The sequence below is a fragment of the Colletotrichum fructicola genome, assembly GCF_000319635.2.
Source record: "Colletotrichum fructicola Nara gc5 chromosome Unknown KSG_Nara_v1_contig02, whole genome shotgun sequence".
In the NCBI taxonomy this organism is placed as follows: domain Eukaryota; kingdom Fungi; phylum Ascomycota; class Sordariomycetes; order Glomerellales; family Glomerellaceae; genus Colletotrichum; species Colletotrichum fructicola.
Window position 1 is genome coordinate 4,799,374 of NW_027094052.1, and position 27,438 is coordinate 4,826,811.

The window sequence follows — 27,438 nt, forward strand, 5'->3', positions numbered from 1 at the left end:
CCGTAGCAAATCACTGACGCTGGCACGTCCACGTTTGACGTGCAGGAATTCCCAGCACCCAGATCCCTCCCGCATGCCAAGCTTCGCGTGTCCGCGGGGATCGTTGCATGTCACGCTGATTGCTGCATGGGCACTTTTGTCTGGCTCTTTAGGTGCTTGGGTGCATCTGGTGACATTTCATTTCCTCTCCTTGCGAAAAAGTCGAGGTGCTTATTACAAGTAGCGTACAAGAATGGTAACTCTAGACCAGGACAAAAAAGACCAACTCGGGACGGTGGGAGGGTATCATGACAGGCAGACTCGAAGCCTGCGACCGGCTCGCAGGCCAGGAAAAATTTTTAAAACAAAAAGCAGGGCTCTTCTATATCGAATCAAGGGAAAATAAGACAAAACGAATAGGCGTTCTCAAAGTGTGCGGTTCTTGAGAGGATCCAAGTCAATCAATTCTCGACAAACGTCCTCTTTCTAAACGCCAATGGGATTGGGATAATCTCCATCTGAAATTCGCCGCTGCTCTACTTCTGCGGCGTCTCGGGGATTTCCCAGATGGATTTGGCAGACTCTCCAGCCTCAGACTTCACAGCAGGCTCTTTCTTGACACCAGGAGATTTGATGCCAGGTTTGACGCCAGCAGGTTTGACACCTGAAGATTTGGCGGCAGGAGGACCGTTCTTCTTCGGCTGCGCAAAGGGAATGGTCGACTTTGACGTGAAGACAGGAAGGTCTGCGCGCTTCATCTTAGCCAGCGGTGCCTTGGACGACGATGCTCTGGGCGGCGACAGCTTGGCGGGCGATGGCTTAGTCGGCGACTTCTTCGCCGGCGGCACTTTTGATGGTGACTTTGCCGGTGATGATTTGACAGGTGTATTGGTGTTGGGCGGCAGCCACTTCAGTGGCTCTTGCGGCGTCATAGTGACTGGTTCTGGACCTTCCGGCTGGTAGTTAATAAACACATCAGAGCCCGACGGCGTCTGCACTCTCGGTGAGACGACTGGCGAACTGGCAGGCAGCTCGACCTGAAGGGGATCCGACACGTTCGCGGACGCCTGCTCAATGATGGTCTTTGGCTTTGGAGTCGGCGCCAGAGGATCCGGCGATGACATGTAATCCCGCTCCGATGGCACCGGCCCCACCGGTGGTGTAGCAAGGGGCTTGTTCTCGGGAAGAACCATGGGAGCTTCTTCCTGGGGGGGGGTAATGATGGGCTCTTGGAACTCATAAGGGGGAGTATTGACCGGTGGCGGTGTGACGGGCTGCTGCTCTTCAACAACGGGTGGCTCGTTGAGAACGAGCGGCTCTTCGGTGATAGGGGGCGTCTCGGAGGAAGGCGCGTCAACAGACGGTGCCTCGACGAAAAGAGTCTCGGCAGAAGGAGTCTCGGCGGAAGGAGTGTCGATAGAAGGAGCCTCAACAGAAGTCTCGACAAAAGGCGCATCGATAGAAGGAACCTCTACAGCAGGTGGCGCCACTGCCGTCATCTGCTCAGACTGTGTTGCCTGCGCCTCAGCTGCTCGTGCCGCCTGCGCAGTCTGGGCTGCCTGGGCTGCTTGAGCAGCCTTTGCCCGCTCTTCCTTTTGAGTCTTGGTGATCAAGTTGATCTTGATCTTCTTCATACCGGCAGTGAGCTTGTCCATGTCGTCCTCAGATGCGGCCGCTGGTGTTGCCTTGGGCTTAGGCGGCTGAGACGGTTGACCGGGTTGAGGAGGTGTGGTCTTTGCTGGGACGGCAGGCTTCTTCACTGTTCGTGTGGTCTTGGGAGCTTCCTTCTTCGCTGCAGGAGCTCTTGTTTTCTTCACGTTCAGAGAAGGCCCGGCGGTGGTCCTAACACTCATCGAAGATTCGGGGCGAATGGTCATCGACGTCTCCGGTCGCATCGTCATCGAGGTCTCAGGACGCATCGTCATAGAAGTCTCGGGACGCATGGTCATTGACGTATCAGGTCGTACACTCATCGAGGTGTCAGGACGGTAAAGACCTCCGTTATTCTCGTATGGCGCTGCAGTCGCCGTAGAAACCACAGATGACACAGCACTAAGACGTCTACCGGGTCGTTTGGCTGCTCCATTGGCCTCAGAGGGGATACCTCGGGCGTTGGCCTTGGAATCATGTTAGCTAGGGGTTCTTGGATGCATCTCAGAAGTGACAAAGTATACCTTATCCGACGAAATTGCGGCAGAACCGGCCACCGTCCTCCGCCTGTTCTTGCCCTTGTCATCCTCTTCTGCGTACGTCACGGGTTTGCGCTCACGCAGCGACATGCGAGAAGTCGGCCTGCTTTCCGTAGGAACAGGAGCGGGAGGCGCTGGCGGCACGAGGTCAGGGTTGAGAATCGACTGACGATCTCTGCGCGCCCTCGTTGCCTCCGCGTTCAGGTCCTCCGGTTTGCAGCTATCGACCTGGCGATCGGAGGGGATGAGCAATCTGCTCAGCTCATGAGCCGCGATGGTCCAATGGACGTCGGGAGGAGGAGGCGTTGGCGGTCGTGAATATACCATTCCGTGACCAGAGGCCATCCGTCTCAACCGCGTGGGATCCACGGCCTTACCGATGGATGCCGCCGTAGGTGTAGAGTAGTTTCCTGGCGTTACCTGGCGTATCATCTTCGGGCTGGCTGGACGATTTCCCATCGCCACCTCGAGCTCGTCAAGCTCTGAAGCCGCCCACCATGACGGGTTGTAAGGGTGCAGCGAAGGGAAGGATGACTCTGTGGCCATGGGCTGGCCCTCACGAATCGCCCCTATCCTCTGTCCCATTTCATAGCCCAGTGATGAGCGGCCCCTGGATTGCTCTCCCGCCGTCTGGTCCCCTGAGAGCCCGCTCAAGTGGCTGAAGATGCCAGAGCACAGCGCGCGGTCGCTGTAACCTCCCTCGAGGACACTGATGACACGACCATCCGCACTCAGCCCCTCCTCTGCAGCAAGTTTGACAACATCTTGGGCAATACGGGCGTAGAATTCGGTAGGCACGTTCACATTATGACGCTGCATACCCTTGGTTTCCCACTCGCTGGCGTCAAATCCTGCGGAAAAGAAAATAGCCGCCTTGGGCGGCAAGTTGAGAGCACGCACACGAGCAGACTGTGTCTTCAAGTAGCTGCGCGTCTTTTCGAGAATGACGGAGTACTTGGTCTCATACAACTCCCAGAACTCGTCCGGAGAGTCCCACGATCCCAAATGAACGTTCCACATGTTTTGTCCATGAGCATTGTCAATGCACAAACTTGCGTTCTTCACCTTCTCCTCATCGCCCATCTCACAGGGATACGAGTTGATGTCGTGGAGACTGAAGTATCCGATGGAGGCCTTCTTCCACGCAGCGGCGTTCTTGGCCATGTTCACTCCTCGGGAGTTGTGCGCCCAGGCAATGGCTTGAGAGCCGTCACCATGGTGGAGATCGAAGTCGATGATGGCAGCGTGCGTCAAGCCGTGGTTCAAAATGGCATGCATGATTCCAACATGGACGTTGTTGACCCAGCAGAACCCCGAGGGATAAGAAGCCGAGCAATGGTGCCCTGGCGGCCGTACTGCGACAAATGCTCTTCGGGGGCCAGAAGTAAAGACCCTGTCGACGGCTTCGCATACGGCGCCTAGCGCACCTTCAAAGGCTTCCTGGGACTCCGCGCAGAGGTAGAGATCACCCTCGTGGAACTTGGCAGGCGGGCCATCCGCGCCTCGGTTCATCTCCGGTCGCTGGAGCTCTTTACCTCCCATGGACAGCTTGGCCTCCGCTACCTCGCACATCGTCTTGAGCTCCTCCATCCACTTGGTCCCATGCACGTTGGTCACCGCTGGTGAGTTGAGAGACAGCTTGCGTTCGGTCTTGTAGATGCGAAACGGAATGTTTGGAATGGTGGAGGGATCCAGACTCGGATGGAGAGGGTAGGAACCGTCGCAGTGTCGCTCACCCAGTCGCACGTACGCCATTGCTACTCCCAACACACCGGCCTTGATTCTCTCTGGTCGCTCGACGATGGTGCTCAGGGCTGCCTTGGAGGTCTTGGGCCGGGAGAAGCGGTGTCCGTAGCAGGCATCGTGCAAAATGACGACGGTTTCGGTGCCAAGCGTGGAAAGGGGGGAATGGTGTGTCGCAAGTTCGGTCTTGAAGTAGTCGCGGGCAATCGTGTTCGCCGTAGGGGGAGGCTTGATGTACTCGGGGGGACTCGTTCGTAAAGGGGATTTGGCAACAGGCGAGGAGGCATGTGCCATGCTCGTCCGTCGCCCGCTCACGGAGTGCAAGGAGCTTGTAGAGGACTTGCGCTGGAGAGTGGGCGTCGCAGATCGCTGCGGCAGCGTCGGGGTGGAGGATCGGGACCGGGACAGTTCTCTTGCGAGGGAGGGGCTCCGGGAGGGCATTCGCGGGCTCGGGGCCGGAGAGGCTCTGTTGACAGCTGGTCTCATTGGCGACAAGGCACTCGGGGTGCGGGGAGAGTTGGCGACAGGAGAGCCAGTCGAAAGAGAAAGCTGCCGGAGCGAATGCGACAAGTCCTTTTCGGCATCGGGGGGTGTGTTCAACGTCGATTGGCGCCGCGATGGCGCTCTATTGTAAGGAGAGGCCATGGCTGACGCGCGAGTCCCATGGATCGTGCAGAATCTCGCAGTCGTGCAGCAGGACTAGGCCGGACTAAGAAGATGGTAAAAATAAGGGTTGACGTTGGAGAATGGAAGACCCGAAAGGTGTTGTTTTGGGCTGGAATTGTCAACTTTCGGCTTACCGTAGTGACAGGGTAGAGTGGCAGGGTCTCTGTCCAAATACGTCAGGCGAAGGTGGGTGTGTCATTTGGTTGTTGACCGCCCGCCTGCCCGCCAGCGCATCGTCAAAAAAAAGTCGCGTCCACTTTGTGTACAAACACGCGTCATAACCCGTTGCATAAATCCATCACGTGGGGCACCAGCAACAAGAAGGGGAGGCGGGGCAATCCCTCCCATTTCTCGAATCTCTCTTGCCGGGAGCAGCCACTTATTTTGATGGAGTTCCGACGGCGCCATGTGGGGGAATGATCTTCGCCGGGACAGTGCATCTTTATTCACTTCATTGAGTCTGTTTCCTTTCTTCTACTTCTCCCATCCCACACTCAAGTCTCTCGACTCTGAATCTTCTGCAACACCGACTCAAGTGAGACCAACGAGACCCAACTTCTTCAACATCCCACATTTCACGTCGCGGCCCCCATATTTGTGACACAAGATCTGAGCACGTTCCGATTCACCACACTGCATCTTGGAGCAATGACCACGAGCTGGTGTGGGCCGCCTGTATGGCTCCGGCTCCGATCGGGAGACAAAAACGACTTGATCTCGGTTGCCGGCAAGGGGCTCGATTTGTGGTCAATGAATGGCATGGGTCGATACCGATGCAACAGGAGTGGCTCTTCCATAAGTCTGGGGTTGAGCTGTGCAAACCTACATAAGGTCGGAGATGTGCATGCACCTCAAGGCGGGAGCGTATGACTCTGAGAGCTGCAATGGAATGGTGAGGCCGACCAGGAGTTGACTGGGCGGCGCACTCCTTTTCATATACCTAAGATTTGGGCAACCTGTAAGTCTAGCTTGCGCCTTCATAATCGCCCGGCATAGCCACTGCCGTCCATCGTCGGTGGTTTTTACATGCGCCAAGGCGGCGCGGGTCTCTGCCTCTACGCAGTTGAATTTCTGCACTTTCGTGGCAGTTTCCTAAAATCATGCTTTGGGGCATTGGTATAGGTCAACCTGGTGGTAAGCCTGACCCATATCGTATGACTTCTTCTGTCTACGCTTGGGTTCGTCGGTTTTCAAGGTGTGCCGCCTGCTAGCCGTGCAGGTTTCTGGTCATGAAGTGACCATCTCCAACCCCGACCATCTTTCTGCATCGCCTCTACCCGCATTATCTGCCTTACAGTCATTGGTCTGCTGTGACTTGGCCAAATTGTACAAGACCTGTGCATCCCGCCCGGTTGCCTTAAGCGAATGGGTGGCATTACAGTCGGGCGTCGAGGTCTTCGAGAGCCAAAATCGATCATACCTTTCATATATGGCAGCGGCGCCGATCTTGGAGGTCGTTGATGTGTGAATAGTCTTGATTGTATTAGCATTAGTTCTTCGTGCCGACAACACTGAAGAGCAACATACTTCAAAATGTTCATTACTTCCTTTCCTTCTAGCTCTCTTAGTCTCCTAGGCCTTTTCTTCGCCTCGTTTATCGATGCCCAGAGAACCATCAGTCGCGATGCATGTGCCATCGCGAGGTCCGTCGACAACTCTTGCACCGCAAGATTCAGCATAGACCGAGCTAAAACCGGGCTTGATACAACCTGGACAACACCCCCGGTGATAACTTACGACGGAGTGGACGTCGTCAGATGTTTCTGTTGTCTGGAAGAGGCGCCTCTGACGCCCGTCTGGTCCTCATGTGCAGCGCAAATCGAGACCGCAAGCCCAGAGAAAGACCGTGAGTCATCATGTTTTTTCTTGGCTTGCTTGACAGTCAAGCTGATGCAAAAGACATATAGAGTTCCTCGAAAACCTCGAAGATTGTCTAGGGTTCGAGGAGTGCCGCGTAGAGACTGCGACTCCGGCAGCATGTCAGAGCATGAGCGACTGGGTCATGGGATGCTCTTCGCGTGTCAAGCCGGAGACCATGTCATCAAGTGAGAGATCCTCGCGCATGGAAGAATGCCTTTGGTATGTATTGCCTTTGGCTGCAACATTGAGATCCTTGACTAACAAATGGCAAGCCCCACGTCTGCTCCAGGTGCCTTCAATAACGCACAGGAAGCTTGCGGCAACTGGGCTTGGATTCACAACCCTGAATATGGTTCCTGTAAGACTCCTCATTCTCAGAGTCCCGGTTAATATACTTCACGTCCATGGCTGACCCGTTGTGTAACGCAGCTATGCAATCCATTGCTCCGTATTGGTGTAACTCGAATCTGGACACCACGATTTACTCGGCCACGGCCACAAGCTCTGTCTCCTTTGAGGAGTTATCCAGCACCGCTTTTGCATCTACGTCCCTACCATCGACATCAAATCCCTCTGTTCCCACCTCTACGATGAACTCCGCAATACCGTCGAACACGGTAGTAAGCCAAGCCACGAACTCGTCTGGACAGCCGAACACAAGCATTGTCGTTGTCATCGCTGTAGTTGTGATCGTGTTCATGATGGTGGGAGGCATTGCGATATGGTCGAGCGTGAAGCGTCCACGGGATGATCACGGCATACCTATCTGAGGAAGGTCTGGGAGAAAGGGGGTTTCGGGAGACTGTAGCTACAACAGGGCGCGATAACAACATTTTGTGGCTTCGCGGAAGTAGTGTTTTGTTGAAAGCTGCCCATATTATTCGCAAAGACAGGAGCTCAGGTTCACTCCTTCACTGTTCTTGGGGGTTCCAAGACTACTGTCATCCCTACAAGTCTTGCCAGTCCATGACCTAAATCTACACAACAAGGTTGCCTCATCAGTCTCAGCATCTTCTACTAGGATACCTTGGATACAACGCAACGCCAACACTCAGTGGGAGACTTTTCGTGGTGGATGTTCATTCGGATCGAATTAAGGCTTCAAATCCACCCGACAAGACCAGTGTTGTGATTCATGGACTATGAAGTGGGCATTTCACTCATACTAACCAACTAAGTGAATTGACAACCCTTTCTACCAGTAGTATAAGATGTTGCGGAAGCTGTCCGATACAGCATGTTCACAAACCAGAGTCACGTATACAACAGTCAGCACCAGGGTTCAAAATCGCAAGCATCAAAATGGCAGACAGACTCGACGACGTCCCCGAGATCGCGGATACCTGCAAACTGATCCTTGCTCGCACCAACAAGTTTTTGGCCAACAAAGACAGAAACCCCAGAGTCGTAAGACCGAGCCCCTCTTGTGTTCCCCGTGATATCTTGAAGCAAGTCCTATTAACAAACCCTACCCCTTCTACAGACAGACGAAATGTGGCGGCCCGCCAACTGGGCCATCACAGAAACCACCCGTACAATCCCAAAGATCAAGGAGACCATCCAATACATCCGAGAGATCGCCGACGCCGAGCGCAAGAAACTGCCCACCATCAATTACACCGCGTGGACGCAGTCCATGAGACGGGCGCCGGGGGACCCGTACGCGCGAGGACCCCCCGAGGATCATGTTCTGATCAACGACATCCCCCGCCTCGCTGACAGGTTCACGGCGCTTGCGGAGCGGTTTCGAGAGCTCGAGAAGAAGCCATACAGGCGCGGCGATGTACGTTTGACAGATCTGGGGCAATTTCTTTGGCGGGTGGTGTACTGATTTTGCCGATAGGATGTCATGGCGGCCTATGACCGTGTCAATGTGGTCTTGATGGAGTGCCGGCTGGTGAAGAAGTGGCTTCCGACTGCTTTGGATGCCGTTACTTACATTCTGACGGGTGAGAGTCGTGAATTCCATTCCGACTCTGGAGATTCCAGTTGAAGTGAGATGCCGGACTTGGTCAGGGGACAAGCGTAGTTCTGCAAGCATGGTTTGCAGGTTTAGTGAGAGACGATATCCTTCATAGCAAACTTGATTTTAGGTGACGCATCAGATCATAGATACGCCGCTGTTGGTTGTCTTGAAATTTGGGCTTTATTCTTGTTATTTTACAGAACCATACATAGTACAAGGCGCGCTTGCCCACGTCAGCCAGAGAAGACGGTTCTAATCTTCAATCATCCTGGGCATATTTTTCATCTCCTTCATGGCTACGACTCAAGACAAGTCAATGCCATAGGTCTCCTTGCTTCCAGTCTGCTCAGGCTTGTACGGCTGCTGAGGTGTGCGGAAGTACGGCGTAGGGGCGGCGGCAGCGGCTCCCCTGAGCCCCGCGAACGGCGCCCTCGGCTCAGCTACCGGAATCTTGGAGACGTCCTTGTCATTGTAGATTTGCTCCTTGCCGGTCATCTCCTTGAGGACTGATTGCGACTCCCCTTCGGCAGCATCAAGGCCAATCAGAATGCGGCCAACAGAGCTCATCCATGCCGATACTGGCTTGACGTAGGCCTTTGCACCACCCTTCACATCGGGATCGAAAGAGGTGATGCCGGCAATGCGGTTCTTGTGGTTGCCTCTGAACGACCTCTCGTTAAAGGCGTTGTCGCCCAGGGGCACGTCGGTGACGAAACCGGCCACACCAAGCTTGGCGTGTTGGGTACCCTGTCGCGGCGCGATGATACGTGCCAACACGGGCGTGTGTTCCGCCTGCGGTCCGTAGACGGGGTGGTTCTCGGCAAAGGCCGAAGTACGCAGGTAGGAGATACCGGCGGAGGGGTGGGACATCGGCGGGCCAACTTCTGCCCATGTGCTAGGCCGGGTGTTCTGGGTCACGTCGACGAAGTTTTTCGCTGTGGGGGGTGGTTGGAGAGGAGCAAGATCCAGGAATTTGCTGATGTGGGTGAAGAGAAGTACGCGGTCGGCACGTATCTTGCGCTGGTATTGAAGGACCTGGTCCTCGGTGATGTCCTTGGCTGTGACCGGCTCCGGGGCCTCGCTGCCTCTGTCGAGAGCAGCTTGACGTCTGTCTTTGTTGATGTCTTCGGCAAGAACCTCCCTGAGATAGTTTCGGAACTCCTCGCGCTTGCTACGGACGCTCTTGCGCAGGTATCGGTCGAATTCGCCCTCGGTCAGACCAGCGAGCCAAGGACCCTGGAATTTCCATCTGTTGTCCTCGGCGGCACCATCCTCCAGTGTTGTGAAGTCATGCTCGTCCTCGAAGACGGATTTGGGGGCGGCATTCAGGGTTCCAAGGCGAACCCTGTTCGAGGTGGGTAGTGAGACAGGGAGGTTCATCTCCTGGAACTTTTGAAGGGTGATAGCATGGTCGGCGGCGGAATTGTAGTCGGTGACTCCCTCGATGGTATCGATCTGTTTGACTCGCACAATTGGCGTCGAGGTCTTGATCGTCTTCTGGATGGGAAGGGAGCGCTTGAAACCCCAGTCGCCGAGTTTCCTCGAGGACTCGGGGGTAGTGATGGCTTGATGTGTGGGATAATCGGTCGTCGCGCTGGGGGAGAGGCGGCGAGCGACGGCACCAGCCTCGCCGCCGGGTTGCGGAAGCGGATTCGGAATGGTGAACATCCGCGAGGAGCGCAGAAGCGCTCCTCCGGGTGTCAATCGGGTAGACATTGCGGCTGTCTGAGCACGTCGTCGGAGGCTCGGTCGTCAATCGTAGGTATCACAAGAATTGGCGTCGTTGCGGGAGAAATTTCAATTGGAGTAGGCCGGAATATGCCGGAGTCGTCTGATTGGACAACAGCTACCCCTGCTGGCAGTGAAGCGCTGGGGCCCGGGGGTCGTCGAGTCCAGGCGCGGGACGGGAAGGGTCAACGACTGCGAAGTCGGGTACTCAGGGTCGGTTCAAGTCTCCTACATCCTTAATCTTGCTCTACGATTTCTACGAAAACTTTTACTCGGTTCAATGAGCCATCATCAGTTTTACTAAGAGTTTTCTGGTTCATATATCACATGCCTTGAGACGCCAATGGAGTGCAGTGACAGTGACGAGTACCTATTGGTCCCCCACTAAGACGTCCAGCCCATGCACACCCCACCACGAATCACAGGTGCCTTGTTAGGAAACTGCTCCTTCTAGCGCGGGCATCGATTTTCGCAACTGACATTTTCCAACCACTCTCTCTCACTAGACTCTCTGGCAGCTTGCGGACTGCACGATCGTCCATGTGGGCAGCGAAAAGGATGGCGTCAACCACCGTCGGGTCCTCGCCCGCGCTCACCTTCGAGCTCGTTGCTCGCTGTTCAGTAGGTTGCCATGCGATTGATCGCATGACTCTGCCCTGGCTGGACGGTGCTAACAAACTAGGCTAGACGACACGAGCTCGCGCATCCATCCTGACGCTTCCTCATGGTTCGGTCCAGCTTCCCATGTTCATGCCGGTCGCAACCCAGGCTTCGCTCAAAGGCTTGACCCCCGAACAGCTCGAAGAGACCGGTTGCCGGTTATGTTTGAACAACACCTACCATCTTGGCTTGAAGCCTGGACAGGAGGTTCTCGATGCCGTGGGCGGGGCGCATAAGCTCCAGGGATGGAAGCACAATATCTTGACGGATAGCGGAGGGTAAGAATACAAAGGATCTGCGTGCAAACAGAACTGCGACTGACGTCCTACAGCTTCCAGATGGTCAGTCTTCTCAAGTTGGCCCACATCACGGAAGAGGGCGTGCGCTTCCTCAGTCCGCATGACGGCTCGCCGATGCTTCTGACGCCGGAGCACTCGATGTCTCTGCAGAACTCGATTGGAAGCGACATCATGATGCAACTGGACGACGTCCTGGTCACAACATCTCCGGATGCCGCCCGCATGCGCGAGGCCATGGAGCGCAGCGTACGTTGGCTTGATCGCTGCATTGCTGCGCACAAAAACCCCACTACCCAGAATCTCTTCTGTATCATCCAGGGTGGTCTCGACCTTGAAATGCGCCGCGAGTGCACCCTCGAGATGCTCGCCCGTGATACCCCTGGAATCGCTATTGGTGGACTAAGCGGCGGTGAGGCGAAGGCCGACTACTGTCGCGTTGTCGAAACGTGCACCGAACTGCTGCCTGATCTCAAGCCGCGCTATGTGATGGGAATTGGCTACCCGGAAGATTTGGTAGTGAGCGTTGCGCTGGGCGCAGACATGTTCGACTGTGTCTGGCCCACGCGAACAGCACGTTTTGGTAATGCAATCACGAAAGCTGGCGTCCTGAACATCCGTAACTGGAGGTACGAGCATGACTACGGTCCTATCGAGGAGGGCTGTGGTTGCATGTGCTGTAGAAGGGGCGAGGGCAGTTTGAATGTCACCCGGGCGTTTATTAACCACAACGCCGGCAAAGAGACTGTGGCTGCTCACTTGTTGAGTATACATAACGTATGGTATCAGTTGAACCTGATGAGGGAAATTAGGCAGTCCATCATTGAGGATAGGTTCCCTGCATACATCAGGGAGTTCTTTGGTGGCTTGTATGACGACAAGGCAAAGTACCCCGAGTGGGCAGTGGATGCCCTGAAAGGGGTTGGTGTAGATTTGACAAAATAGTAAAAACATGTTGATACCCACGAGGAGATTTTGGAGCCAGCTAGATTGCCAAAGAGAGTGGTCGCAATGGTCTCATCCACCGGTCTTATCTCGTCCGAACGCTTCATGAGAATATCAAGACACGGCAAGGCCGGGTACGTGAGTAATTCAATCTGTACCATCTCGGGGATTTGCGCCAACGGCAGCGACCACGCGCAGTCCAGTACGGCGGCGCCAAGTCCGGTACCCATGATCCGCATGCCGGCGAGTCGACCGGGGTGCCGACCCGGAAACCCCATCAATTCACGTGAACTGCTGTAGCGCACGGACCACTGTCTCCACTCTCGGCTGGTCTGCCCTAATGAGTGTGCACACTATCGCATCTTTTTTTTTTCAACTCAGCGACGACCGACGATAGCCTCCATCTCGACAACTCACTAACCCCCGTCCACCGTTCCCAGCCACCACCTGAGCCAATACCGCCAAAATGGGTCGCGTTCGTACCAAGACCGTCAAGAAGTCCGCCAAGGTCATCATTGAGCGTTACTACCCCAAGCTCACCCTGGACTTCGAGACCAACAAGCGCATCTGCGATGAGATCGCCATCATCGCCTCCAAGCGCCTCCGCAACAAGGTCAGAATACCTCCCGAGAGAAGCGCGCTTCCGGGGCGCCTTTTGGGCCACGGCGAGCGCGCTGCGAAAATCTCACTAAGAGAAGGGGGAATTTCATGCTGACGGTGGATTGAATTGCAGATTGCTGGTTACACCACGCACTTGATGAAGCGTATCCAGCGTGGCCCCGTCCGCGGTATCTCCTTCAAGCTCCAGGAGGAGGAGCGTGAGCGCAAGGACCAATACGTCCCCGAGATCTCCGCCCTCGACTTCACCCAGAACTCCGAGAGCGGCCAGCTCGACGTCGATGTCGAGACCAAGGACCTGCTGAAGCACCTTGGCGTACGTCTTTCTCCCTCCAGACACCACGGCGGAGGACCTGCCACCCCGTGGCAACAGACAATGATGGCGATGCTAACTTGCCGTGACACAGTTCGACGCCATCCCCGTCAACGTCATCCCCGTCGCCCAGACCCAGGTCCAGGAGCGCGGTGGCCGCCGCTTCGGCGACCGCCCCCCTCGTCGCGACTAAATTGTTTGCTCAGGAAAGAAGGAAAAAACGGGGTGGAAAAGTTTACGGTCTCACGGCAACAACGGCAACGGCATATCATGATACATTGCTACAGGCGTCTCGAGGACGGTAGTGAGTTGCATTTTAGGAAACTGGAAAAAAGTTTCTTCTCCCACACAAGGTGTCGCCGATTCTCCTGGAGCACTCCGGAGATGACGCTTGATTGCCAATACCACCCCCCTTTTTACTGTGACGATTCTCTCTAACCGTGAAGCTCTAGCCATGTCGAACCTCTTTCGGTATGCCTCACCATGGCGCCGACGTGGTTTCATGGCACGAGAATGTGAAAATGAGGCTGAAGCGCTGTCAACATGCTGGCTCGCCGCTTTTTGGGGGGTATCAAATCTACTTCTGTTGATGACTGGTTTTGCTGCCAGCCATCGGGCCATTCCACGCTCCAAATCCATGTTCCAAATGACCCAAATTCTTCTGCAATGCTACATCATGACATTTCTGCGTCGGCCTTCTGGGCCTCCATCCTTTTTTCCAATTCGGCCATTTCAACTTGAGCCTGCGTCTTTCCAGCTCCCGGCCTATGACCTTCAACCAGCATATGTGCATCGTCAGGTCCTACCGTAAACGCGCCCTCCTCTACGGGCGGTTTCGTCTCCCTTTCTCGAATGGCCAACGTCATCTGCTTGCCGGGCGTAGCCTCCTTCTTCACCTCTCCTCGCTCTAGAGCCAAGGTCGCAGTCTGGTCTCCCGCTCTCCTGCCCTCCTCCAGCCTCAGATTGGCCAGGTCCCGCGCAGCCTTCGCAGCCGGGTCCTCCGCAGGCTTCTCCTCGCCCAGCAGCTCAATCTCAATGTCCGGGATGCCCGCGCGCTCCCACGCGGCCGTCTCATTAAGCTGGACCTTCACGTAGAGCGCACGGCGCTGGCAGTCCTTGGAGCACCACTTCTCGGACTCACGGCGGTTGACAATGTCAAAGTCGCTGCGGCCGACGTTGACGAGCTTCCACTGGCCGCCCTTAGAGGCGGCGGGCTTGGGCTGGGCGCAAAGGGTGTAGCCGCACAGGCCGTTGACGTTGCGCTCCTCGATGAGGTCGTCGTAGTCGGAGGGCTGGAAGAGGCGGACGTTGGCCTTGAAGTCGGCGACGTCGCGCGGGGCAGGGTTGGCGGAGGAGTGGCGTGGGCTGCCGCGGACCGTCGGGTACTCGGAGAGGAGGGCGAGGGATTCGAGGATCTGGAGCTCGAGCTCTTTGCGCTGGTGGATGATGCGGGCGTGCTGGATGGCGATCTCGCGGGGGTCTGGTCTGGGTTGTTCTGGGGGAGCAGCTGGTTTCTTGAGGATGCCCTTGAGAGGCCGGGCATCGGTGGCCATTTTTGGAATCGAGGTTTTGGTGAATTGGAGGTTGGAGTGTGGATGAAGGTTCGGTTGTGGGCTAAGCTTTATGGAGATGCAAGACTTGATTGACGCGAGAGCTGTGAGAGTTCAAAAGCTGACAACGACCGTTACTGTAGAGAGTGGTTGTGAGACAGAGTGAGGTCTCGGGGCGTGACGAGAGTTGCGACAGCAAGGGCGGCGATTGGTGAGAATGAAAATTGTTAAGGCGCGTTGGAGAAGATTCGATGCTGCTTGAGCTCGCGACCCCACATTCAGATATGGTGCTCCGAGGTGGTGCTGGAGCGGTGCAGACGATGACAATTGGTAAGAAAAAGGTACGTATCGATGAGGGGCCAAGCCGGACCGCTACATTCAGGTGCCTTAGGTAAGGTACACAGCCAGACAGCTTTCCTGAATCCTACCTTAGCTACCTTAAGGTAGGTACAGAATATTGTTCGATCAGACGTGGTGGCTCGGGGCTCGCGGGTGGCTTGGCTGGCACGCTCCGGTCTCTCGACCACCATGTAGGATGATCTCATTGGTGCAGTAGCTGAAGAAAGGAAGCGCATTCTCGTCCGGTCCTCACCTCCAACACTGGTTCGACCGGCGCTGACGGGGTTGCCCTGTGCCACAAGCACCGTTCGGTTACCTAATGTTTGTATGGATGGATGGATATGCTCAGAGTCGTGACCTGGGATGATGGTTGTGGTTGCCTCTCCAAAGGATCCCCCGCTCTCCAATTCAAGGCGTGAGCCACCTCAGCTGCCAGGCATACCTACCTTGCAGCATCAGCCCGATGACCTCCGGCTACCTGCCTGACCAACAACATCTGCCACTGCTACACAGTTGTTGGCGTTGATCTACCTTTGCAAAGTACCTTGCCGTGCCTACCTTAGTAGATAGGTGAGCAAGTGAGGTACACCACCTCATCGCGCCAGCCAACCACGAGCTCCGTCGAGCCTGGCTGTGCCTCGTGCTGCGCTGGCCCATCTTAGTCCTGCCGTTGCTCCCGTCCATGACGGCGTATGGCGAGACTGTTTGAGAATCCTGAAGTGAAGCATCACGCCTAATAATATTCCCTCTGCCTTCGCCTCCTTCGAGAAGCAACCCAAAATCCACTCCACACCCCGAAACCCCAACTGCTTGCAAAGGCAACACACACAACACCACATATCAGACAGTGACACTCTTTCTGTCCCCGTATTCTTGGGACGACGTTATACGAACGAACCCCTGCTCTTAGCACCGCCTGCCAGTCACCGTACATACCGACCAACCTAAGATACGGATAATTAGGTGCTATCTACGGACACTGACTGAGAGGCACAGCGCACCTTAGTGAGGCGCTGGCCCGCCTAGGCAGACATATTCGACGAGACCGCCCCCCTCCCATCGGCCAGCTTCCCGCCCGCATATTGCGGCTCCCGTCCCTCTCATCCCCCCCCCCAAGCGCAGCGACGCAGACGCACCACAACCACGCAACCTCCCACCCCCGGAAGCTTGGGCAGACAGCCAGCCAGGCCTCTCTCTGCTGCAACCAAGTGACAGAACACCAAAAAATCATTTGTCACCGTAGCCCAAAATACTGCATGGAATTCTCCATTCTGCGCCCCGGGCTGCATACATGACTCTTGTGTGCGCATAGGTGTCCCTCCCAGGTAAGGGCCCCCAATTGCCCCGGCACATTGAACTAAGAGAGTTACAAGTTCATGCGCTGACGTCGACACGCCAACTGTAGATCCCTCCACCCCCGTCTTCCTCGTCACAGGTCACAGCCTCTCTCTGTCTCTCTCTTTCCTCCGACAAGACCCCGTCGGTTCCCAATCCCAGGTCACCTCAACCCCCCTCCATCGGTTTGAGAAAATCCGTCCCTCCCTCCGGCCACAACTCGCGATCTGCTCATCAACCCATCGCCAACCCAGCGCGTTTGTGAGCTGTGGCTGCTGCTAATCGCTGCTGCCCGAATAACGCCCTGCTATTCGCTTCCCGCCCGCTACTGCAGCCAACAGCCCATCCATCCCATCAGTGCAGCGCACCGCAGCGCCCCAGGTCAAAGCTGCTGACGACGATTCCGATTCCGTTGCCCCACACCCCAGAGCAGCAGCTCGCCCTGACCTGCTCGACTCCTCTTCCAACTACCTACAAACCAACACGAACGACGACAACCCCCACACCCCCGACGACGACGATTGAATATAGCCGGCCATGTCGACCGTCCCCTTCAGGGTCAAGGCCCTGTTCGAATACTCTTCGCCCCACGACGATGATTTGCAATTCCCCGCCGGCGTCATCATCACGGTGACCGATGAGGAGGATGCCGATTGGTATGGCGGGGAGTACGTCGACGACTCCGGCTTCAAGCACGAAGGCATCTTCCCTCGCAATTTCGTCGAGAAGTTCGAGCCCCAGGCCCCGCCTCGCCCGACGAGAACGCGCAAGAAGGAGCCCGAGGTCACATCTCCCGCCTCCGAGCCGAGCGCGCCAGCTCCCCCTCCCGCTCAGCCAGAGCCCCTGCCCGTCCAGGAACCCGAGGTTCAAGAAGAGCAACCTGCGCCGTCCGTCCCGGCTGCTCTCCCCGCCTCACCCGAAGCTCCCGCAGCTCCCGAACCCGTGCCCGTAAAGGCACCCGAGCCTGTCCCTGAGCCAACCCCGGCTGCTCCGGCCCCGAAGCCTAGCGAGCCTCCTGCGGCAAAGTCGCCCCCCATCGCCAAGGCATCTCCTGCTCCTTCGAAGCCGGGACCGCCCCCGAAGCCTTCCAGCAATGCATTCAAGGACCGCATTGCGGCTTTTAACAAGGCTTCTGCTGCGCCCATCACACCGTTCAAGCCCAGCGGGTTGGCTGGCGGAACTGGTTTCATCAAGAAGCCCTTTGTTGCTCCGCCGCCTAGCCGAAACGCATATGTACCGCCTCCTCAGCAGGCCCCAATTGCAAAGGTCTACCGGAGAGACGAAGACCCCGAGATACAAGAGCGAGAGGCGGAAAACCAAGAGACTGCCGAGAAGGCGGCGCCGGCTGCCGCTGCGACCGAGGAAGGCGAAGATGCCCCAAAGCCGTTGAGTTTGAAGGAGCGCATGGCCTTGCTTCAGAAGCAGCAGGTGGAGCAGGCCCAGCGCCACGCAGATGCCGCCGCAAAGAAGGAGAAGAAGCGACCCCCGCCCAAGAAGCGTACCGACAGCCAGGAGGCTACTGAGGAAGCTGGAGGAGCTTCGGCTGCGGCGCCCGAGAGCCAGGACGCTGATCAGGCGGCGGCGCGAAGCTCCATCGACTCTCCTCGCATGCCACCACCCGCACCCAGGCGCAAGTCCTCCCGAGGCCCTGCTGCCGACGACGGAAACGACGCCGATATGAGCGGCGCCGGCGATACCACCGAAGGACAGGAAGACCTCACTGAGCGGGACGACAGCGATGCGGCGCCGCGCCCCATCCCCCGACCGCAAGTTGCGTCACCTACCGAAACACGTCAAGAGGACGCACAGGAGGAGGAAGAAGAGGAAGAGGACGACGTAGACCCTGAGGTCCGCAGGAAGGAGGAGCTTCGTGCGAGAATGGCCAAGATGAGCGGTGGCATGGGCATGCATGGCATGTTCGGAATCCCAATGGGTGCACCGGCCCCGCCGAGGAAGAAGAAGGTCGAGAAGCCTGCTGAGGCACCTGCGGAGGAAGAGCGTGAGGAGGCGACGTCTCCTGTTGGACGCGTGCCGGTGCCGGGTATGATGGCATTGCCCGGAATGGGCGTACCGAAAAGACAAGAGGAGCCTGTTGAGGCCGATGAACCCGAGCGCCCTACTTCTTCCAGAGCTCGGCCACCTCCTCCGCGAACGGTCGAAGAGGCACAGGAGGAGGCCGTCACGAGCCCTGCTCCCACATGTGAGCTTCCAGAAACAATTCACAGAATCACCTCTAACCAGCCAACAGTGCCCGCTCGCGAACCTGCTGGTGCACCTCCTGTACCGGGATCCAGACCTGCGCCACCTGCAGTGCCGGCTGAGGGTGAGTAGTATGATAATGACAACTCTGGATTTCACTGACGCGATCGCAGGCCGACCTCCCACGGCTGGGCTTAAGTCTCCCAGCGAAGGTTCAGTGTCCGATGACGAACTGTCGGGTGGTGCTCAAGATACGCCCAGGCCCGAAGAGAGCACACGCGCCCCTCCTCCTCTGCCACCGGTCGCCACAGGTGCCTCGGTTCGATCGCCGCCTCCTATCCCAGGTAGCGAGTTCTCGCCAACTTCTCCTACCGGTGCCGCGAACAAGCGCATGAGCAGACCTCCACCGCCTATTCCCGGAGCCGCGCCAGCTATTCCGCCAGCACAGTCTCGGCCGCCGCCTCCTCCTCCTCCGGGAGGGTCGCTGAGTCGCCAGTCGACACAGGACATGCATGTCGCGTCACCAATTTCCCCTCCCATTCGCCCTCCCCAACAGGGCGAAGAGGAAGACGATGAGGTTACTGAGTACGAGGGCGACTACGACACCGACATTGCCTCGTCGGTTCCGCACAAGGATGCTCTCAAGGCTCATGCGCGAGACTCAAGCATTGAGGATAACACATCCGTCAGATCGCCCGTATCTGATGCTCCACCATCAATGCCACCTCCGATCCCCACCGGTGCCGCTCCCCGCGCCGTCCCGCCTCCTATTCCGTCCCAGCCCCCACCCCCGCCTACCGACAAGCGACGATCTATGGATGTTCCGCGCGGAGCTCCCCCGCCTCCGCCACCTGGGAAGGAGCCGCCCGTTCCTCAGCAGGACGATGATGAGTACGACCCATACAACTATTCAGCACCCAGGCTGCCGTACCAGCGCACGCCAAAGATCGAGGAGGAGAGCTACTTCCAAACCGAGTCACCACCTCTGCCTTCTCCTGCGCAGTCAAGAGGTCCCCCACCGGCGCCCCCCACGGGTCGCGCTCGGCAGTCCTTGGATGTCTCGAGAGCTTCCATGTCTCAGCGCCGATCTATGGATGCTTACAGACCTTCCGTCTCTGTCGAATCTGGCTTTATTGCTAACGATGTGGACCTGGCGAAGCAAAGCGGATGGTGGCGCCAGGAGAAGACTGTACCGCCCGTGTTCCAGGGAAGAAAGGACCTCTACTTTGAGACGGACGAGCAGACCCAGGGCTCTCAGGTCACGCGTACGGTCTACGTTCTTTTCCAGGATTACTCGCAGACGATTATCACGGTTCAATATGACCAAAATAACGCCGCGGATGTCATGATTGACCAAAGACACGACTCGCCTCCTAGAGCCCTTCGTCAGGATGAGCTGGAGCAGTCTTATGAGCGTTTTGGACGTCCGATCGCTGACGCAGTCGCCTCTAAGAAGGAGACCGTTGTCGCCGACGGAACACCGCAGGGCCTGGTCCTCGAGCTCCTGAAGCCGTTCAACGATGTTCTTGCCCCTATCGGGACCAGAGCATACGGCGCGCTTGTGTATTCCAACATGGCTAACGCCTCAACGCAACAAAACGACCAGATTCGTGCCGGAGACATTATCTCTATCCGCAACGCCCGCTTTCAGGGCAAGCATGGACCAATGCACGCCAAATATTCGATGGAGGTCGGCAAGCCCGATCATGTTGCCATTGTCTCCGAGTGGGACGGAACCAAGAAGAAGGTTCGCGCCTGGGAGCAGGGTCGTGAGAGCAAAAAGGTCAAGGTGGAGAGCTTCAAGCTCGACGACCTGCGCAGTGGCGAGGTCAAGATCTGGCGTGTGATGCCCCGCAGCTGGGTTGGATGGAACAGCCCGGCGTCTTAGGAGATGACTAGGCCACGTCTTCCTCCAAGGGCGAGAGAACGTGCAGCGAGCACGGCGAGCACGAGCTCGCTGAAGAGCGGAAAGTCGTTGCGAAGGCAGCAGCGGCACCAGCAGCATTTCATCAGGGGTCAATACGAGGTCGACGAATCGGTGTGAGATGCATTGTTCTCGTGCGCGCGTTGTTAAAAAAAGGGAGAAGAAGAGAGATTAGAATGGGAGCGCGAACACCCCAAAACAAAACCTTCTTCATCTCTTGGGTTTTTCTTTTTTACCTAGTTGATCATTCGCTCTGTGCCCGCTGCATAACTTTGCTTTAGGTAGCTAGCAGCAACTCATTGATTGTGGTTACTCCATGCTCTTCTCTCACACTAGTGATTCATTGATTTCTAGTGTGCTTGTGTTGCGTGATTATCCGACGCTTACTGGACTTTTGATCTTGATAATTGTCTTATGCTCCAGTAGCGTCCTCGTGTAGCTCTCAGCATCCCTAGGGCATGTGCAACGATATCATCAACGGCGCTTCGCAGGTCAGGCGACTCAGCCCAAGTTGTTCGTATCCTCGGTTTTTCACGGTCGCAGCCATAGCTTGCAATTATATAAACCGTCAGTAGGTAGAGTTGGTTTGCCGCAACAGCAATGCTGGAAGAGCTGAGCTTGATGGTTGGTCCATCTTTGAATGGTGTTTTCCACGAGGCACCTCGGTAATGCCAGCTTAGGGAGGTCGTATTGCACGCTTTCTGCCCTCTTTCTCAAAGATATTTGAGGTTGCTGTTGCTACGAATACGCATAAGATGATCCGGGATGACGGAGTTGGGGAGTAGTGGGCTGGACTTCAGAGCGTGAGAAGTTTCCTCTTGATTGTATTGCGAGCTTGGTGTTTGTTGTTGGATATAGGTGCGATTCGACCAAAACACAACGACAGCGACTCGACTTCATTGCTCTGTGTCTCGGAAATGATGCCAGGGTGGGTTTGCTGGCGGTTTATACTAGACGACGTACAATGTTGGGGTTTTCTCTGAAGGGCTGGAGTTGGGCTCCGGGTTGCTCTCAATTCATGGGGGGAGCCGTGGTAGATTGACGTCAAAAGGTGTAAAGGTTGTAGAGTAACATGTCTCTGAGTCTTGTCAGAGACAATGTCTGTAGGTTGTTATGATAGTTCCACTAGGATGGTCCACAATAACACCTTCTTTGCGAGATCTTGATTGCGCCGGTGCTGCTTTTATTTGGTTTCCCCCCAGGGGCCTTTTTCACTTCATTAGGTTTTGGAGTATTTCGCCTCTGAATACATACTAAAAATTAACGGACGGCGAAAATACAGTATGAACGCGAACCACATGGCTCTCATAATACTATCACGATCCCGCAAGAGGTAAATGCAGATACCGTGACGGGACCGTGCCAGAGAGCGGCGACACCGATGCGTCGAATTTGGAAGATAATCTCCATGCAGCGCAGCGGGTTGCTGGGTATCTTCATAGACGGGGAACCTACTTAAATATTCCGCGCGCCAGGTCAGAAAGCGTGCCCCTGATGCCGTCGACACCTCGCTGGGTGAATCAGAAGTACCTACCAGACTTCCAACGGCTTCAAGCAAATGGTGCGTCTATAGTATAAAGGGTAATTCTAAGGGATATGGAATAGGCATCAAATTTTGTTTGCTGCCTAGGAGGGAGGCCGAATGAAGCTTCTGGATCGTATTTCCGCATCGTGTAGTTTTGTCCTCATTTTCATTCGTTGCGCAAGTCTTGGTTGGATATGCTAACAATTTCCCATCCAATTTCTAGGTCTTGTGATCAGGTTTTGGGTTATTCATATGCGTATAAGCTCCAGCCTTTGAAGGGGAGAGATCTGGCGAGCTGGTGAGGGAGCCTTGCGAAATTCGAGTGACAACACATCTTCCCGTAGAAGTATGAGTCCAATGACGACTGGTTAAAACCACAAGAGTAAAGTCGAGAACACCCTTTCACATTTTGCTTTCTGAGGTTGAGTACTTTGTAAACGGTGGCCTTATACATATATATTCCTGCCGAGAGCGCACCTTAGACGGACGTGCTTGGTACTACGACGAGTAGCATCACGTTATCGACGAAGACCTGAGATGTTAAATAGTAACTGACCTGTAGGAATTCTCTCGGAACCAAACCACGAAGAAGATGATGACTGTCCTAAATTTGTTCTCCTCTCTGGTTTAGTGGTTTAGGATGCCACATCTTTGAATGTTGAAAATGAGTCGCAGAGAAGCTCAAAATTCAAAAAGGGTTGAAGCCATCTCGCCACGACAAGATATTCGAATGATGATACACACAGGACGACAGCGATGAGGCGTACGAGTCATCGATTATAGGTGAACTATTGTCATATTATTTCGGGTGGCCGACTGGAAGATAAGAAGATTCCAATCCATTTGCGAAAACATCCTATACATCAATCCAATTTCCTGCCCTCCGTTGCTAAAGCCTATCTCAGACTTCATAGACGGCAGGAAGACATCAATATAGCTTCGTAGTCACCTCCAATAGGGATACCATGCCGGGGAATGTCCCGATACCAGTGGTGAACGTTGCGGTTCAGGAGCCTCTATCTTCAGCATCCCCCTAGTTACTGATTATGGCAGACGAGCCCTCGTTCTACATGTCTTTTTATTGCGCCGGGGCAAATCTCGAGGGGGGATATGAGTACACAGACCATTGAAATTTGAATGAAAGCATCACACATCAAAGCATCACAGATCGGTTTCGCTGTTACTTGCGATCGCACAAGCTACGCTCAGTTAAGTCTCATAGTTCGGAGAAGATTTCACTGTATCTCAAGTGCTGACCATACGCTCCGAGTAGTTTGTGGCGTCTTCGTCACTCAATGTCTGCTGATTTGACTGAATACGCCGGGCCAGATGTACCACGGTATCGTTTCCTGTGATGATGCAAGTGAAGTGAAGTGAAGTGATGTTAGCTTATCTACGGAAATTTCGGTGCTCCGTTCCTTGATATTGACGGAGCTTTCGATCCCATTGGTGGTCTGTCTGTCTCTGATTATGACGAAGCTTCGGCTGACCAATTGCTTTTGATACTTTCGACCCGTCTTGAAAATGAGTTGATTGATGTAGTCATCTGGCTGTATGTGGACTCTTTGGAGACGGCGAAACACCTATTTAGACAAAGTCTAAGATTTTATTGTTCTTTGAGACGGTATTGTGGAAGTTGAATGTAACCCGCTTTTGAACAAGAAGTGCTCGCCCATCTGCGACGTATCTCAGGCTTCCTTACCCTCACAACGTTATCGTTGGTGGTAATGCCCGCATTTTTAGTTTATCAGATGGATGTAATTGCCGAATAATAGAGCCAACAGCTTGGCTGATGTCGCCTTAACATGCAGTCGCCTGTAGCCGCGACGGAGACGACTCTTGTGGCAAGCAGTGGACAAGCCATGCCAAGTCCGGCAGAAGCTGACGGCACTCTGTTGCAGTATCCAGTTCCATTGCCGTCCCCTTCCACAATCGACTTTGCAGATCCAAGGTTCCGCTGAGGTCCTTCCCTGACGAGTTTCATGTCGCAGTCGGTCCTTCCGGCAGGAAGACCCCTTCCCACCATCCGTAACCGCTCCTCCCCCCAGGTAAGCTATCTAAGGCCGTTACCTTCCCCAAGTTTCCAACAATTCAGCTCGATTTGAGTTACTCATCTCGTCCAACGGCCGCATGGTCTAGCTGGTCGGCACCGATTCCGTGGGTTTATGCTCGCCACAAGGCGCTCATTTCGAACTTTGGAAGTCTGGAAACCCATTCTGTGAGCGAAAGCCCCAAATGATCTGAGGACATCCTTTTTGCTTGATGCATTCAGTGGTTCATTTTGCTGGCTTTTGAATCTTCTGAATTCGTGAAGAAGGTGACTCTCGGGCAAGACATTAGGAGCATTAAACGCTTCCATCATGATCCCAAAAAGAAAAAAAACAAACGATGGCCAAAGTGACTTTATCCTGCTGAATTGTTTTTCCCCCTCGCCCAGTGCCTTGGTCATCTTAATCAACGAGACTGCAATGCCACCTTGGCCCTTACCCGCCAAGTCTTGATTCGCGGCCAGGCCGTCCAGCAGGAAGTGGCCTTCATGCCTTCCCTTCCAACCATCAACCACCAGCCCGTTGCTCCCATTCAGGTGGTGGAACTTCAGGTAACCTATTTAACGCCATTACTTTGCCAAAATTTCCAACAAGTCATCCAGCCAAAGTAAATATGGTCTGGATGATCAGCGCGAATCCCCCGAAGTGGGGGAGCCGCAAGGCGGTCAGTTCGAAGTCAGTGGCTGAAAACCCCGAATATGGGCTGAGGACCTTGCTGTGCGAGTACCATTGGCTGGCTGTTTTTGCTGCCAATACGACTTCGTAGTCGTTGCAGTCGTGGCCGCGGGCGTGGTAGGCACGGCACTCAGGGGGCGCAGTGCGGCTGCTCTCCTGAGGCAAAGACTCATTGCATCGAGCCTGATCATGACTGCTACTGCCGTGTATGGTGGCATGTATCTGAGCTAATTTTCTGACCAGCTTTCAAGACTGAATCTGGGAAAAGGGCTTGGTATGGTCTGGCGATCACTGGAAACATCAGATCCGTAGGCAGAGGAGCTGCGACCAAAATGGGCCTGGTCCAACCTCGAGTCCGTCGGGCGAGTCGAACTTGGGACCTTCTTTTTGCGGCTTTTTGACTTTTTCAACCAGTCGATCATCTTCAGATTCTCCTCAGCGAAAGGTTGGTTTATGGCACGGCTCGGAGAGGTGGGGGGATGGCGGAGGCTTGCTCGTGATGGAGCGTTAGGCCAGTATCGTCCCCTTGATAATCTATTCCCTTGAGGATGGGGACGAGGGAAATCATAGGTCTCAATTTTGGATAGATGGCCTAACGACAGACGTCTCGACCTGGACGCATACAACACGACGTCTGGGCATTTAGTATTCAAACGTGTGATTCGAGATGTCATTTCTTTTTCTTTTTCGTGTTGGGAGAGCAATAATGTTAGAGATTTATACCAGGCAGCGAATAACCCCGACTGTTTAGAGAGCCTTTCAATGCGCCAGGATTTATGGGAAGTTGCCAAAAGCTGGGCCGTCAAGATTAGTCGAACCGAGCGCTGTTTGCCTGCGTCGACCCCTTGAGCTACATCTTTCGTAACGCCAGACGGATGTTCTGACATGCACTTGATGGAGAGTATGCAGAAAATAATGAAGAGGTTTAATGAAGAAAACTACGGTCTCCAAGTTGAGCTTATCATCAAGGGAGACAGGCCTGAGATGATGTCCGGTGATGCCCATATCAACAGATCTGCAGTATCTCTACACAGGGCTGATATGGGCATTTCTAGAGCACCCTATGCAAGATGAGCGGAATCATAAGCAAGTACAGAGCTCCGTTTTATCAGCAGAGTCATCATAAGGTGTCCGGCGAACTCGGCGATGTCGGCGACAGGGACACATGTTTACCCCGCTACGGCAGCGGGTCTCTGTAACGGTCTGGGCTATGAGAACTCGTGGTCCAGAGAACTTTTGGGGCGAAGATGGATGTCTTTTTCGTGGGAAGGGGGACAGCCTTTTCATACACTAGGTGGCCTTCCGTGTCAAGAAGGTGCCTTGTCAATGGTCACTATGGTAGACTGGTCTTGATCTTGATAACTTGACATGCCAGCATCGCCTCATTTGCAGCTCAACTGTTTTTCAGATTTGGCCTATTCCAAAGATTGACATAATACGCTTCTTCTGGCACTGATATTCCACACAAGCGTTCAAAGCGCTCGTCGAAAACTACAGCATGGGCGATGTGACGGCCATAGAAGTAGGACCCGTCGGGGGTAGACTACGCCGCCGCTGTCCCGCAGCTCCGCCACGGCGGACGGCGGGCGTTGCGTGATTGGGAAAACAAGGTACCAAGCGATGACTGGGGCCCTTGAATCAACCGGATTCCTCTCTGTTTCCGGTTTCCTCCCAATGACATGGGAGAAGCGGCATGCTTGACGCTTGGCCAGCCGTCCTCGCTTCGCAGCGTAAGTCTGAACATCCAAAGACCAAAGATATGATGAATCATGAACGTACGACCGATCGTGTCTCGTTTATCTACTTGGATGCCGTTCCGGTGTCTGCGCTGGCATGCCTCTCTAGCTTGCCCTTTTCCGATCCTCCGCTCTGCGGGAGGTTGGAGGAGCGGCGGCATCCAGGATTTCCATGGAAACCCCCAAGTTACGAAAACGAGCGACTCGCTTTGCGTGAGTGCCAGTCTGTTGTTTGGGAGAAACTCAGGTCGGTGGCGAAGCCTCTCTGTCTTGTTGGGGAACGCAAGCGCCGCAGGAGGGCTGCATGTATGTGACCATCGTCCTACATCCAGACACGGTGAGGGGGTCCTTCCCGTCCTCCTGCCGTGTTTGCAAGATCTCGATGCCGGCGGGATGAAAGTCCGCTTCCTTGGACACGAACCAGCGCGGCTTCCTCTCAGCTGTTGCTAAGGGGGCCGATCACCCACCCAAAGACGGCACACGGGTTGCCGATGGTCAAAATATTCCAAGGCAGCAGCATCGAAGAGCCACTGCCATCGACCTTTCGCGAGTTATATGCTTCAGATATCTTTGAGAAATCTATTGTGGAGCCCGGGAGTGATGTTACAACGGGACAAGAGCAGGTATGGACTGTTCGCGACGCCTACTGAGCATGGGAAGGCCAGCGTCGCCCAAGTCACGAGGAGTCATCTGCCGCATTTCTTATTCTCAGGTCAAGTCACCTTACCTCCATCCTCTCAGATAGTGGGCTGGCTACGTTGCGACCAACCAAGAAAACTGCGGAGGTCGACGTGCCTTCATTCATGGTCGCGCAATCCGTTCCACATAATGGGAATCGTTGCAATCTAGCTCACCAGTATCCTCAAGTAACGTCTCAGAGTAATGTCCTAGACTCTTCATCTGTGGTCAAGTTAAGCTGGAATCACAACCGAAGTAGATAGGCTTCTCCCCATGGGAGCATAGTTCCATCAGGGCAGCCACGGCCGGGCCCAAGCCAAGGGGCAATGAATGTAACCTCCTGATCATCTACCCGAGGGAAGGATCAGAGCCGCAAGCCGTGTTGGCAGTCGCCCAAACCAAGGCAAGACACGGGGAAGTAGGGCTGTAAAGTCCACAGGGCTTGCTGTACGAGCTCCCCTGCCGA

General features: G+C 55.1%; 9 protein-coding genes across 9 annotated transcripts; 6 read left to right on the forward strand and 3 right to left on the reverse strand.

Annotated features, from left to right (window-relative positions):
- Window positions 1-515: 515 nt before the first annotated feature.
- HOS3 (Histone deacetylase HOS3) lies at window positions 516-4,556 on the reverse strand (the record flags this gene model as incomplete). Its single annotated transcript, XM_032033098.1, has 2 exons — window positions 516-2,096; window positions 2,154-4,556. 2 exons carry the CDS (start codon window positions 4,554-4,556, stop codon window positions 516-518), a joined length of 3,984 nt encoding a protein of 1,327 aa, XP_031887524.1.
- Window positions 4,557-6,110: 1,554 nt separating this feature from the next.
- CGGC5_v004085 (uncharacterized protein) lies at window positions 6,111-7,207 on the forward strand (the record flags this gene model as incomplete). The annotated part of the gene is made up of 4 exons (XM_032033097.1): window positions 6,111-6,423; window positions 6,485-6,656; window positions 6,710-6,795; window positions 6,867-7,207. The coding sequence occupies 4 exons, from the start codon at window positions 6,111-6,113 to the stop codon at window positions 7,205-7,207; spliced, it is 912 nt and encodes a 303-aa protein (XP_031887523.1).
- A 532-nt stretch (window positions 7,208-7,739) lies between these two features.
- CGGC5_v004086 (uncharacterized protein) lies at window positions 7,740-8,430 on the forward strand (the record flags this gene model as incomplete). The annotated part of the gene is made up of 2 exons (XM_032033096.2): window positions 8,074-8,220; window positions 8,281-8,430. 2 exons carry the CDS (start codon window positions 8,074-8,076, stop codon window positions 8,428-8,430), a joined length of 297 nt encoding a protein of 98 aa, XP_031887526.2.
- Window positions 8,431-8,706: 276 nt separating this feature from the next.
- On the reverse strand, window positions 8,707-10,119 carry CGGC5_v004087 (mitochondrial 37S ribosomal protein bS1m; the record flags this gene model as incomplete). The annotated part of the gene is made up of 1 exon (XM_032033095.1): window positions 8,707-10,119. One exon carries the CDS (start codon window positions 10,117-10,119, stop codon window positions 8,707-8,709), a length of 1,413 nt encoding a protein of 470 aa, XP_031887525.1.
- A 570-nt stretch (window positions 10,120-10,689) lies between these two features.
- CGGC5_v004088 (Queuine tRNA-ribosyltransferase catalytic subunit) lies at window positions 10,690-12,032 on the forward strand (the record flags this gene model as incomplete). Its single annotated transcript, XM_032033093.1, has 3 exons — window positions 10,690-10,752; window positions 10,819-11,069; window positions 11,123-12,032. 3 exons carry the CDS (start codon window positions 10,690-10,692, stop codon window positions 12,030-12,032), a joined length of 1,224 nt encoding a protein of 407 aa, XP_031887703.1.
- Window positions 12,033-12,498: 466 nt separating this feature from the next.
- On the forward strand, window positions 12,499-13,156 carry rps-17 (40S ribosomal protein eS17; the record flags this gene model as incomplete). The annotated part of the gene is made up of 3 exons (XM_032033092.1): window positions 12,499-12,645; window positions 12,766-12,966; window positions 13,058-13,156. The coding sequence occupies 3 exons, from the start codon at window positions 12,499-12,501 to the stop codon at window positions 13,154-13,156; spliced, it is 447 nt and encodes a 148-aa protein (XP_031887704.1).
- Window positions 13,157-13,637: 481 nt separating this feature from the next.
- On the reverse strand, window positions 13,638-14,516 carry RPAP2 (putative RNA polymerase II subunit B1 CTD phosphatase RPAP2; the record flags this gene model as incomplete). Its single annotated transcript, XM_032033091.1, has 1 exon — window positions 13,638-14,516. One exon carries the CDS (start codon window positions 14,514-14,516, stop codon window positions 13,638-13,640), a length of 879 nt encoding a protein of 292 aa, XP_031887697.1.
- A 1,018-nt stretch (window positions 14,517-15,534) lies between these two features.
- On the forward strand, window positions 15,535-16,712 carry CGGC5_v004091 (uncharacterized protein; the record flags this gene model as incomplete). The annotated part of the gene is made up of 4 exons (XM_066151225.1): window positions 15,535-15,542; window positions 16,165-16,177; window positions 16,258-16,448; window positions 16,529-16,712. The coding sequence occupies 4 exons, from the start codon at window positions 15,535-15,537 to the stop codon at window positions 16,710-16,712; spliced, it is 396 nt and encodes a 131-aa protein (XP_066009462.1).
- A 12-nt stretch (window positions 16,713-16,724) lies between these two features.
- CGGC5_v004092 (SH3 domain-containing protein) lies at window positions 16,725-20,274 on the forward strand (the record flags this gene model as incomplete). Its single annotated transcript, XM_032033089.1, has 3 exons — window positions 16,725-18,387; window positions 18,436-18,510; window positions 18,560-20,274. 3 exons carry the CDS (start codon window positions 16,725-16,727, stop codon window positions 20,272-20,274), a joined length of 3,453 nt encoding a protein of 1,150 aa, XP_031887695.1.
- Window positions 20,275-27,438: the final 7,164 nt, after the last annotated feature.